Here is a 13,503-nt window from a genome sequence, read left to right on the forward strand (position 1 = left end):
TATTTCGCTTGCTTGCAAAATTGTAAAACCGCCCGCGTAAGACGACGTTCTAAATTTATATCATTCGATTGTTTGATTTCACCCATGATAGCGTTCATCCATTGACAGGTTTCTTCTTGTCCAGCAAGAGAGAGAAGAGAAAAGAAAACGGATGTTGGCATGTCTGCTGAGTCGTCCCTGATCATGCTCTGATAGCAGCCATGTGACCTATCTAAGGTACCTAGGTAGCTGCTAATCGTGCGGGTGAGCGAGTTAGCAGTGGCATGATAAGAATCTGAGAATCAAGAAGAAATGAATAATGTTGAAAAGAATATCATTCAATCCAACAGCACACGCTATGGAGGAAGCAATCTGTTAAGTATGTGTATGTATCATACCACTTCCACATGTCCATTTGAAAAAAATAATAATAGTAATAACAAATTTAACTTCTTGCGAATGTCCAAGTCCCGTCCAACCAAGCGAACGCCGTGTAATGTAATGTACTTAGTTAGCATATATGTCTATATGAGGCAAAATTTCTCTCCAACCGCCTTTTAGACGATCTCGGCAATTCGAGTGCGCAACAAGGAGCTAATAGTAGCATTTGTTGAGGTTTGTGTAGTGGTAACTGGACCACCATCCTTCGTAGCACTTGATTCCGTAAGATTCCTTTCGCTGGGGAGGATTATCTGCATTTTTTTTTTTTTTTTTTCAAAATAATTTAGAGGTGAAGAAGAATGATGAGAATGAATATGGAGTTTCATTTCTGCTGGAAAGGAGAATGAAAAAGGGGGACAAAAAAAGGGGTAAGGGGTAAAAAAGCATGTATAGTGGTAAGTGAATGGGTGAACTATCTCCTAAGGGGGTAGGGTTGGAATTCAAGGGGAAATAGATGCTCACTGCACGGTCAAGTTCATAAGGCAATCCGCGATGTCGGCCGCGAAGCATCAAAGCGCAGATGACTAGTTTTCCCAACACGCTGAATTTGGTCGATAAGCCGCTGTTGATAGATGGATGACTTAAGCTCAGACCCACGTTTCCGCTATAGTTTGTAGCGCGGAGGTTAGATTGTGAGTATACTGGAGATAGTACGGGATGTAGAAGAGATGGCGAGGGTCATGCATTCAATACTAAACTAATTACTAGCAAACGATGTAGAACTAGGAAAATTTACTTACTATGCCGAGACAGCTTCGAAAAAAATCGAGAAGATTGCGAAGTCCTACATGGCTTTGTGTTATTATATTGGCTCATCAAGTTGGGGAAACTCGAAGCAAAACATACCGGATCCGCCTTATCTGCCAGTTTCGACCCTTCGGTGATCATAAGAAGAAACATCCCGAAGAAGACATACCAGAGGTCAAATGCAAGTTGTTTTTTCATATGTGCACCCACATAGGAGGCGGTGCTATTTGATTCGTCGATTTCATCGCTTTGTGGATCATAGAGTCCCAAGGAGTTCTCTTCATAGGTATTTGTTCTGTTGAGGGTAATTAGTTTGATATTGGTGCCAGAGGGGAGGCGCTTGTGGGAAAGGGATGGGGGGGTATCTTCTTACTTTTCGTACGCTAATGGCAATTGGGAAAACAGAGATATACATCATTACTAAAAATTAAATCGGCATGTTAGCTTGACACAACAACTACGGCCACACCCTTTCGCTTTGAGCATACCCATAAGCATGAACTGTACAGCCGGATGCACCTTAGAAACATTAAAAGTGCTCGTCCCTGTCGTGCGCGCCGACGCTGCCTGAAAAACCGCAGCCAGAAACCTATTCCATGAGGACGGAACAGCCAGGACTTCTTCGTTATGCAGGTCTAGAACTAGGAATAGCAGTACGTCGATGAAGTTCAGAAATACCAGGCTGAAGAATAACATCCAGGTAGGGCTAGATGGGAAAAGTAGAGTGTAACATCGACGAGGATGGTCGAGTAGAAAATTCAATGGCTCGCGGATTGCAGAACCCTGGGGCGAGATTTTGAACATAAGCCATATGACGAGGCGTAACATACAAGGGTAGCCTGTGTTCCCAATGTACATTAGAAATGTCATGATGAAGATGGGGAAGGTTGCGTTGCGGAAGCTAGTCATCGAATCTGGGGTAAGAGTGAATCCAAGATTGTTGTAGGTGGTCATCCCAGAGAAAATTGCCCTAGGTGCCACCCGAATATACATATCAGCCAATTCTAGCTCTTTACCCTCGTTGGATATTTTTCATATTGGCGAAGCAATGCGGGGACATACCACCAAGTTGGGCTCTGGCCTGCAGATTGAATATAGTCCCGGTACTTCCGGTCTGAATTGTGAATCCAACCGATTAGGCAAACGACGCCGAATACATGCCAAAATACGTAGTAGCCTGTTTTGATTTACAAGCATTAATAACTTCCAAGTATAGAAAGAGATAACAGGGATGGGGCATACTGAACACAATCTTCGCCAGAAGTTTCAGGCTACGATACTCAATTCCTCCCAACTCATCCCTCTGGTCATCAGTCAAACCCAGGAACCTCGAATTACGACCGATTGTTGGTTGGTAAGAGAGATAGGGCATGTCGAGGGGGACCCGATCAGCCCTCGAGGACGATCGATGTAGTGGGTTAGAAGACCTCGATCGAGAACGCTTCCGTGAACTATTTCCGAGAATAAAAGCATTCGAAGCAGCTCTTTCGACGGAAACTGCGTGGGACAACAGCCTACCCATAGTGGGCAATCGTCGGCGTTCATTTTCCCCTGAGGGACCAGCCATTGGCGGTTCTTCGATGGTTATGCTTTTCGCCAGGTCATCTATAGTTTTTGTGAGTTATGTCATTTCGTCAGCTTCCCTATCAGCTTAAACATATATATGCATCACATAGAATGAGAAAATGGTTAAAATGCCGAATTTGCAAATCTTACCATCGTCAACCTCGCGAACCGTTTGTCCTATTTGGTACCATATTAGCAATACTCGCCGACACACGAAGTTTGCCGGTGTTAGAAAGGAAAGGGCTCATTCCCACCGCTCTCAAACTCTCGTGGTCCAGGAATCCGCAATGCGCGTCCACGAGGCTCCATGTTTGTTTCAGCTGAGAAGCTAATATGCGCAGGCGGTGCACTCCGTTCAATACTATTTTTCTTGAGGGAAGCGCTAGTTCGATCAATCACTACAGGCGTTGGGTCCGATGGAGAAGCAGGAGGATCTGGGGTAGAGGTAGAAGTGGTTGAATCATCTATTTCAACAGCGCAACTTTTCACATTCTCGTTTTCGTTCTCATTAGGAACGGTTCCATTTCGACTGTCGCTTTCGCTATTAGCATTATTGTTGGGAATTCTGCTAAGAATCCTGGCTCGTAGCCTTAGGCCCTCCGACTCAGAGGCGGCTGTCCTGCTGCTCCCAATTCTTGGCTCAGGACGAAGCACTCTGATATCTCGTATTCTCGCCGCGGTGAGTCTGTTTCGCAAAGAGATACTGTCTCTTCCTCGGGAGTCTGACGATTGCAATTTATTGGAACGAGGTCGATCAAGCAAACGCTGCCTTGACAATCGAACTAAATTGTATAACGGATAGCAAAGTCAACTGGTGATCGAACGCACACAAGTCTAATAGATAAATCATGCTGTATCTCAGTGGCCCTCAGAACGCGACAGAGGACTGATTGAAGCTCCCCGTGGGAACTGGGAGATTTTTACCAATGTCTTTGAATCGAGTTTCGAACCAATATAGGCGAACAAGCACTACCGCTAGGTTTATGACACTCAAATTGCCAATCAAGGGGACAACGTATATCACCACTTGTTGGAATGTACGCATTTTATTGACATCAACACTTTTTTTTTATGGGGATTTTTTTTTTTTTTTTTTTCATTCCTCGGATGTTAGCTTACAATATAGGAACCAAGTTGAAGATGGGGGAAAGGCACAATTGAGGGGAGTTCAGAGCAAATGGAGCGTGCATACGTATTCAACCCCGTCGTCGTCGCCGCACTGCAGCTTGTGAAAAAGGCATCGATTCCGGACAAATTTTGGGCCGGATATATGACAATCACGGCCAGCACACTCAGGAGTAAGATATAGGTATCTAAACACGGCGAAACACAAACTGTTAGAAGATGCCCTTTCTGTCCCACGGCCGATATGAAATAGAAGGGGGAAGATATCTCTACAATGGAGCCGTATAAAATTCAACCGCGGAAGTTTCATTGGATGGTAGATATGTAGTTAAAAGGGGGCCGCAAAAGGGCAGTTGAAGGATGAGGTCCTCGCCACACGAGAATGCCGCCAGAAAGAAGGCAAGGGATGATCGAAAATCTTTTGAACGAAAACGAGGGAAACAAGAGCAAAAAAAAGGAAGGAGGACAAATGTCAAGTTATATATGTATAATACGATTTGCAAAATCAAATATATTTTGGCATTAGAAATGGAATTCGGGGATGGGATGGGAATTGAACACGAGTGAAGTAGAAAAGAACATCGCGATCCTGGTCATGAGGGGTGTAGGCCAAGATATGGCGCTGTGGAGCCATTCCAGCCCACAACGATTGGCCGCCGATTTAGCAGTTGGCAGAGTGTGGCGGTTCAGCCTTGTTCCATTAGCATTTCGCGTCAGCATGAGGTTGCTCTCCAGCAGGAATGTCCAACCAACATTGAAGTTAAACCCGACCAGCCAAGATAGATAGATATCTCGTAACAGTCGGGTTTTCCCGCACAAAAAATAACCAATGAGGAAGATCAGTGAAAAGTCATCTTCCAAGACAGCCAGTTTTACAGATTAGTGCGATAGTTTCGCGAAGGAAGGCTGGACACGGTGATTATTGTATCAAAAAATGTTGTTGTCCCAAGAGGTTCAGCCGGTCGGTTCCTATGGATCGTCGCAATTAATCAAGAAGCCCGAAACACTAATCCTACTATTCCCGAATCTCGAGGAGCTTTGCGTAGTTGTTGATTCAGAATAACACCGCTTTTTGTTTTCCTATTTTTCGTTTAGTGCGCAAAATTTCTGAGCTCCACTTTGGTCCTTGGTCCAGGGACGCGACCGGAGAAAACTGCCTCCTCGCCTCATCTGCGGCGGGTGATAGGTTCGCAAAAACAAACAGTATGTGAAGATTATGGTTCAGCATCGAGCCTGGCAATGGAAGTCTGACCGCTGGTGACTCGGAATGCAACGTCAGGCATCGCGCGGTAATACGAGCCATCGATAGAACCGGAAATCATATAAAACTCTAAGAGGGCCAGAGGAATGAGTCGAGGTAGCTGGTTTTCAGCTAGGAGACTAACAGTGGTAGGTAAGTAACCGTCTACCCCTTCTATCAAATTTGCAAGCATCCTCGTACAGAAAATGAAAATAATAAATTGATTGTTCATCTAAAAGCAACGTTCTTTTGTTTTTGCAGATTCCCTCCAAATCGGGACAACAAGGATAGGGTTTAGGGCTAAAGTTAATTTATTACTGGATTCGGGTTGAGGCTCTGCTGACTGTCCACAGGCCAAATCTTTCACTTAAGGCAAGCTTGCTGGCTTCGTTCCACAACATGCTCAGGCACAGCATCATGTTCTAGAACCTGCGGATAATAAGATCCATATCTACGCTGGATGCATTGAATTCAAAATGGCTGTTGCGAATGCGACGGGAGCAGTTGGGTCACCTTCAATCATACCATGCATCTTGCGACCCTGGACTTCTATCAACCAGGGCTGAGCTGCTATGTCCGCGGCTGGAGGTCAGGTTCAACCCACAACATCAACTCAGAATCAATCTTCAACTGGTGGTTCATTCAGCACTTTTGGCTGGTTTTGTTTCCTAACTCAATGGGGGATTTTTCAGGAGTGCTGGCATCAATATGAAAATCCATGTTTACCTCGTGTTCCGACCAATATCAACCAGGTTCTTTCTTCCATGTGATGACTGTTAATGATTGCACAGTGCCTCGGGAGTGCTTGCCAACTCAGGGGTAGCATGATGGAGGAAAGGGGATGAGATCCGCTCCCTTTTCTATGACTTTCTAATGACAATGAGTATATATGATGAGTTCGTCGAACCATCCAGATGTCCTTAATCTCCCAAAGCACGGGATGGAGCCTGCCTGGGTTTTCTTATCGCTACCGGACTATTACATTTACTCAAAGGAAGCAGGAGACCGATATCACTGGAGAAACAATCGCGGAAAAAGATGATACTTTTTTTTTTTTTCAACCTGGACATGCTTCCGTCATACGGAAAGAAGGGGTGGCGGTGGGAAAGAAAAATGGGAATCGATTTCAACTCCATGCATGTTGGATTGTAATTCCTTGATTATTAACTTCGGTGGTTAAGTTCAATCCGGTCTCGATCTGCATTTGACCTTTTATTGCTTCTTGATCTCTACATTGATATTTCTAATATGCAGCCTAACTCTAACTTCATGCTCGACTCCCATATTTAAGATATAATTTGCTCTACTGAAAAATTTGCTCTACTGAAACAATGTAGGGTGTCAACCCGCCATTTTCAGTCAAAAAATGAACTTTCATCAGTGATTGCCTCATACAGTACAAACCACACAGAGACATAGCTGAATAGCTGGCATGCATGGCTTCTGCATGCATCAACTTGGGCTATTTCACAAAACAAACAAATGACTTGTGCAATGTTACAATATCATTGAAACCCTACCATGAACTCAAACAGCAAAGGAAATACATCTTTGACAAATGAATGCTTTTTTTTATTTATTTGTTTCTATACGAACTGCATTATAGAGCATAGACTGCTGGAAACTAACAGGGATTATGGGACTGTGAATTGATTATTTCAAGACATGCTTCTCAGGTCGGGCACTGGTAAATGGAAGCTGAGATTGTACAGGATGCAGCTAAATGAACCCAGCTGCATGATTAGAGCCTTTACCCACACATACAAAGACACATGAATAATATTCAATGGCTAGAGTGAAGATGGAAGGGTGTTGTTGCATTGAGCGTGACAGCATTCGCCAGCGACAAGCAATAGCATAATTATTTATATACATAAAGCAAAATAAATAAGGTGATTTATAAAAATTCTAGCTCAACTAACAATGTGAGAGCCATAGGCTTCTCAATTTGTGTCTTTGCAGCCATAGCCAGACATCAATACCTGAATTATGTGAATTTAGTAATAATGTGTTATTGCATCTTAACATCTTACATCGAATACGTCAACATAATCATCTATCCATCATTGTTAACCCAGGAATGTCCGGCAGCTAAAAATAAAGTGACCTAACCCCGGTGGGGCCCATCCAGGCACAGTGCATATAAGGAAATAGCACATTACTATTCCAGCCAACTATCTCGCGCCATCACGGCCACGTTTTCCACCGTATGGCTTCCCGAGTAAACTCGCAAAACTAGCTCGATTGAAGAGAAGCATCCATACCGCCGTGCAGACCGCCAACAACCTGGAGCTTACCTACCCGCTTCCCGTAACTCTTATCAATTTACAGATTAGTTCCATAGTAAATCAATATATATAATATATATATATATATATATATATTTAAAAAAAAAATATTTTGTTTAAAATTTATTTTTGCTTTGTTTTGGAAAAAGGCCAGTGGTAACTACTAAATATTCTAGGTAACTGCTGATCATCAATTTGTGCATTTGCTCTCTCTCTTGTTGACATGCGTAGAAGCCAAAGGGAGCCACCCGCGTCCAAGTTTAAAAGAGCGTGCCCCTGAATTTTAATCGTGGTCTACTTTTTCTATTGTTGAAGTCTCACCTCGATACCATTGACGTCATTGGTGTTTCATGATTCTATGATTTAGTTAGTAGGTAAAACTGGAGCTTTTGAAACGCTTGAAGACTTGATATCTACAATAGGTTGGAATTATCTAAAGAAAATATCTTAGCTTTGTAGAGGTTTTTGCAATGGCATTTTGTTGATTACATTTTACGCTTCTATATTTCAAAGAAGAAGAGAGATGTGTGCTTCATCCATGCTCCATACACGAATTATCTTTTCAATTTCCGAGCTTAAATATGTCATTTCTAGATCATGGTCTTGACAACGGTGTCATCCCCAAGCGAACAAGAGGGACTGAATGCGAAAATAGTGTTTCAAAGAGTGGGAGAAAAAGATATATATATATATTAAAAAGCAACAGATGGCGCCAATGAGTGCTACGGCATTTGAAAGGAAAAAGGCTAGATTAAACGAGTACAGAGGGGCTCCAAGGAGCTTTGTGAAAATGATCTGATGCATCACATAAAGTCTGAATAAAACCGAAAAAGGAAGAGGAAAAAAAACGTAAGGAAAGGGTAGTGGAGAGAGTGGGGGAAATAAGTTGGGATTTGATGGGCTTTGGAATGGTATATACTCGAACGCAAGGGAACAGTAAGACGCTGGAAACCCCAGAGAAGTGAAAGCATATGAGCGTGTAACTTAGGGAAAGGAATGGTGCTATGTTTCTCAGAGGATAAGGAGGGAGGAATGATGTTGAAGGTATAGTTGATAATCAAGGAAAAGGAAACAAAAAGGGAAAAATATCTTCTGGGACAGCTTTACCCAAAGAAATAGATAGTGTTTCGATATATAAAATGGAATATGTATATATGTGTTTGGTCTCCAGAATTAACCCTTCAAGCAAAACATCAACCACCAGCGGTAGGAAATTGGCCAGGCAACTTGTATTCACTAACCATCGTCGGTAGCTGGCGAGTTTGGTCAGAAGCTGTTTTCATGGTTTTTGGGGTGCCCACTCCTGTGGCTGTCGGAATTGTTAATGGTGTCGTTGTATCTTTCCCCAATCCATTGCTGGAGTGAGGTATGTTGTTGATAGTTGATGACACTGTACTTCCCCCCAGTCTGACCCCTTTATCTGCTGAGATATGGGAAGACGATAGCGCTGCTGATTTGCCGTCATGGGAGAGGTTGGGAGGGGAAGTTGCCAGTTTGCGAGAACCGATCGAGGCATCAAGATTAGAGGTTGTTTGTGATAATGAGTACGTAGATTTCTGAGGGGCAGTTGTAGTGGCCGCGTCCGCCATCCAATCTGCATAGTGACTATCCTGCCCTTCGAGTACACCAGAATGGCTGAGATCGGCGGTATCATCGTGGACCCCATCCTGGAGGTCAGCTATATGGTTCTTGGTTTGTTCGGTAGAAGCTGTGGCTGGCGCTATTGAGTCGGGATCTCCAGAGCTTTCTCTAGATGAGGAGTAAGTGGCGTGAGAATTTCGGCGGAGGTTGATATCACTTGGAAATCTCCCACCTGGTTGAGGGCGCTGCTGCCATTGCGTTTCCACAGATGGAGGAGCTTGATTTGCAATCACACGGTCTGCAGAGTATGGTGTTTCATCTGCTTCGTCCTCATCCATGACGCCTTCGCTGCTGATAGAACCCGCCCGGTAGAGCCCGCCACTCAGATTGCGGGAATGTTTGCGAACAAACGCATTGCGATCCTCGCCGGTTTTCTCAGTAAGATTCTTGATGTCGTTGTACCATTCGAGCATAGTGTCATGAGATTCTGCTCGAAATACCCACGCATGGCCGCGATGCATCGCACCCGTTTGCCGTCCTTTCAACATGAACTTGTGGGATGCTGAATTACTTTGAGAGTGGGAACCTAACTTTTGTTCTGGTAGATATAGCGACATGACTGGATTTTGATACTCGATTCGATCCGCAGACTTGTATTCATGTAAATGTGTGGGTGACAACACATACCTATATTCAGTCAGTATCCGTGATTGAATTCGCTAACTCAAAGCGATATCAATAGAAAACCCCGGAATATGTGTTTGCATTGAACATACCAGCCAGGTGTGTAGCTCCTTAAATACTTGCTCTTACGTTCAAGCATGCCAGCGCGCACTTCTGCCGCTGCAGGATGACTTTTTCCAGGGTAATGAATATGTTGAAAATCTCGAAGCGGTAACAGAGGATCGACCAGGCGGTCGTTGTGAGATACAAAAGCGTCCCATTCACGATCTTGGGGCACACTTATTGGGCCATCAATGAGCTGACCTGCTGCATCGTATGCTGCGTCTGCATCGCGTTTCAGGATATTTGCATACATATTGTACGTTTTCTGGATCTCCGTGACAACAATGCGTTCAAGCTCACGACCTGAGTTTTCCAGGTTCAAGAACGCCTGTGAAGAAGGGTCAGCAAATTGGGTCCACAACCTACAGGTAGCAAGGTGGCAGGGAAACGTAGATGGGCTGCATACACGATGCAAATAATTCTCTTCATCAATCTGCTTTTCAAGCTGCCTATGTACGGCACACTTCACAAGGAAAGGGTCTCCTTTCCCCGAAATAGCTGCTGGGTCTGTATCTACCAGCCCAAGGGCTTCCTGTAAATTCCTCACGGCTTTCCGAGTGCCTTCTAGCTCCTTGTCCACTGAATTTTTAAAGTCGCCAGAGAGGCCCTTGATCTCCTTGATTTTCTGTCGCAGATCTGACCGAAGACCAGTAAGTTGTTTAATGACTTCTAATTCGACGTCCTTTGCCTTCGCCGATTCTACCACCGCCTGTCTATGATATTCTTTTAATATTTTGGTAGCATCAGAAATACCGCCTGTTGCAAGAAATGTGTTTGGAAAAACGACATTGTTCATCGAATCCGACGCCGAGAGGAGGGTTTTTGATCTGGTTTCGTGCGATTTTTGAATTTCCCGAAAAACCATTATTAAATCCTTTAAGACCTTACGCCAGGCTGTGTCGCATAGTTAGTTCTGGGTTCGATCCGAGCCAAAACAGGGGAGTCATATATACAATATTCTCCAGGGGTATATTGCTAATAACTGCCTACCTTGGAATCTCGCAGCCAAAACATCCGTTGGACTCCCCGAAGTAGGTATTGGAATATAAAATGCACTGTTGATGTCATCACTATCCAGGATCCCGTACTTCTCTTTCTCACCCAGAGCCATACTCCTTACACTCCCTGCACGGCTACTCCTCCGGCTCCCGGCCCGTCGTAAACTTCCCTTTTTACTCAATGAGGGTTTCTTTTTTATGGTCCCCGAAGCTCGAGACGGCGCGAGCGATACTGCCGCTGACATTTGTGAGTCAGAGCGGTGGAGGTTATTCGTATTATGAGGAGGACCATCGGTAACAGACGACCCACACCGACTGGACATATCTTCATGGAATCGAGATACTTGAGGTGTTTGGGTCGAATGTTGGACGGGAACTCCCCGGACCTGGAAGTCCGAGGGAACAATCGAACCGGGCGTGGCCATGTAGGAGGTTGGATGAGCGGCAGAGACAGAAGCAGAGCCGTTAATCTGATTCACATGGGAGAGCTCTGTAGAGTTTGGAACCGCGATATACGCATCGCGCAACGGAGTTTGAGGTCGAGCGGCCATGGGGCGGGGTACACTGTGCTGGTCGAAGCCACAGCTGTTTGTATTGTTAAGAATTCCTTCTTCCTCGGACACCAAGCAGCGGAATCTGCGTAGTTCAAGTCCCGGTATCCACAAATCTAATAAATTTGGGAGCCGCAGGCGGCCTGACAGTTGCCGTTCACAATATTCGCTGTGGGCGGGAGTAGGATAGTTACGAACTGGGTAACTGACAGCATGGACCGATTGTTGGGGCAAGATCTAGAATATGCCAATATGTCAATACGACGAAAACAGGGAGGTTAACAAGAGCCTTCGAGAGAAGCATAATCGTGGGGGAGAAATGAAGCCTCAGGAATAACCTTGAGGCATGGGTTTTGATGACAACAAGCAAGACATCATCATCGGGCTGGCGGGAGGCTTTTCGGATGACGTCGAGAGAGAGGAGAGGAAGGATCCAAGTACTGGGCAGGTATTCACGCACAAAACCCGGCCGGGACTTGGCGCTAAGTAGAATATACCGGTACCTCTGAATACTTGTCAACTAAGAATTGAGATTCCCCCGTTGATTCCTGAAGGCAAATTATGATCAGCACCGTTTGCCACCTTTGGAATACGGACTTGAGCAGTACATATTTCCTATTACATGTTTCAAAGAGGACAACAGCAGCACAGCAAGTTGGCGCCAGAAGTGCCACATCTTCGCTAAGTGGCCAACCAGCTGTCATGTGATATCTCTACAAGGCAGCTCCTCGCAGGCAATTAGATTACCCAAACTACTGAAGATTGCGTAAAGGTCCAAGCCGTATAACAAAGATGCATCTATTATGGAAGGCAGATTCTGTTTGTCGCGCATATAAAGCGGAAACAACATTTCCCCTTCCGTGAGGATGTGCAGACGCATGTTCCGATTTGGCCCATTCGGGCGCAAACATCACAAAACTTTTCATTTCACACATCGAAACTAAAAATTGAAACATTCTCTCTATCGATGAGAAAGGTCAAACTGGAGACTAGGCTGAAATTATGCTAGCATTTAGCTAGGAGGTAATATTGAGGGCATGGTACAGGAGGGAACGATTGGTGGTTGGCTGGTAATTCGGGGAAAAAGTGGGTGTGAAGGTTCTGATGGATTTGGGTCCCGACACAAACAATATATACTATAGGAAAGAGATAAGGAAACAAGAGATGGGGGAACGGAAGTAAGGGCTGATATATATGACTAGGAAATGTATATGCAAGTATTTTGTATAAGAAAGTTGATATTATGCTCCAGCGGGCTGTGCTGTGGCAGGCACGTCAATGCCGTACTTCTCCTTTATCCTCTGCCGCCTTCGTTCCTCGTAGTTCTCACCCCGGATACCTGTAGTTTCATTTATGTTTAGCACTCATGTCGTTGTAGAAACAGGGGATTTAGGCCGCGGATTGGTAAGAGAAGCATTTACATACCTCTGCCTTCACCAAGTTGGGCAATTGTCTCCTCGATTGGGGATCGGAAATTTTTCCTGAGCCTTTCCCGCCTGTCAAATTCATCTTCCTCGGTGGCATGTCCTTTGCCAGCAAGACTTCCTCCAGTAAACTCAAATACACTGAGGGCCATGGCCACAATCACGCCGTAACCAAGAACTGCGGGGAATGTTCGGGCTGCAATAAATACATGGTGTTAGCGCTGGTTGCCAATTTCGCGGACTCTGAAGGATTTGAAAACAGAGGGCAAGGCAAACCGCGCAATCCAATAGCTGCTCCGCCGAAAAGTCCTCCCCACGCAGCATTCCAGTGGTCCTCTTTCTCCCTTAGATTCGCTGCCGCTACCCTCGCGAATTGATACGCACCGCCCACCGAGGCTACAGTCACAAAATTAGCTGAGTATCAGCAATGCTCGCCTATCTAGATTATTCCATTCCATCCATCCATTGCCATTGACACGAGCGAGTCTTCCATACCGAATAAAGCAATTGTGCCGCCTGTTCTTGTGATAACGCCCCAGGGGCCGTAGTTTCGTTTTTGAAGGGTGTTCTGAACAGACGAGGCGAAGAGTCCGACAGCACCTGTCATGAGTGTGGTCTTGATTGTGGAAGAGATGGCATCTTGTGGTTGGTAGGTTTCGGCTGTAGAAGACATGATTGCTTCGGCAGGGAAAGGGAAACAGAAGACAAGGCTGGGTTGCCGAGAGGTGTGAGTTAAAGCAATGAGATAGTTAGCTCCAAGCGTGTGGGAGGGTGTCT

At 45.0% G+C, this 13,503-nt stretch overlaps 3 protein-coding genes across 3 annotated transcripts; all 3 read right to left on the minus strand.

Annotated features, from left to right (window-relative positions):
* Nucleotides 1-536: 536 nt before the first annotated feature.
* HCAG_05307 (hypothetical protein) lies at nt 537-3,778 on the minus strand (the record flags this gene model as incomplete). Its single annotated transcript, XM_001539790.1, has 10 exons — nt 537-671; nt 883-1,024; nt 1,161-1,204; nt 1,267-1,445; nt 1,656-2,137; nt 2,230-2,344; nt 2,410-2,772; nt 2,884-2,910; nt 2,988-3,515; nt 3,658-3,778. The coding sequence occupies 10 exons, from the start codon at nt 3,776-3,778 to the stop codon at nt 537-539; spliced, it is 2,136 nt and encodes a 711-aa protein (XP_001539840.1).
* Nucleotides 3,779-8,579: 4,801 nt separating this feature from the next.
* On the minus strand, nt 8,580-11,302 carry HCAG_05308 (conserved hypothetical protein; the record flags this gene model as incomplete). Its single annotated transcript, XM_001539791.1, has 4 exons — nt 8,580-9,654; nt 9,744-10,056; nt 10,120-10,647; nt 10,744-11,302. 4 exons carry the CDS (start codon nt 11,300-11,302, stop codon nt 8,580-8,582), a joined length of 2,475 nt encoding a protein of 824 aa, XP_001539841.1.
* Nucleotides 11,303-12,543: 1,241 nt separating this feature from the next.
* HCAG_05309 (conserved hypothetical protein) lies at nt 12,544-13,399 on the minus strand (the record flags this gene model as incomplete). Its single annotated transcript, XM_001539792.1, has 4 exons — nt 12,544-12,641; nt 12,728-12,922; nt 13,003-13,122; nt 13,222-13,399. 4 exons carry the CDS (start codon nt 13,397-13,399, stop codon nt 12,544-12,546), a joined length of 591 nt encoding a protein of 196 aa, XP_001539842.1.
* Between the last annotated feature and the right edge of the window lie 104 nt (nt 13,400-13,503).

The sequence above is a fragment of the Histoplasma capsulatum genome, genomic scaffold, assembly GCF_000149585.1.
Source record: "Histoplasma capsulatum NAm1 scaffold_5 genomic scaffold, whole genome shotgun sequence".
Classification (NCBI taxonomy): Eukaryota; Fungi; Ascomycota; class Eurotiomycetes; order Onygenales; family Ajellomycetaceae; genus Histoplasma; species Histoplasma mississippiense.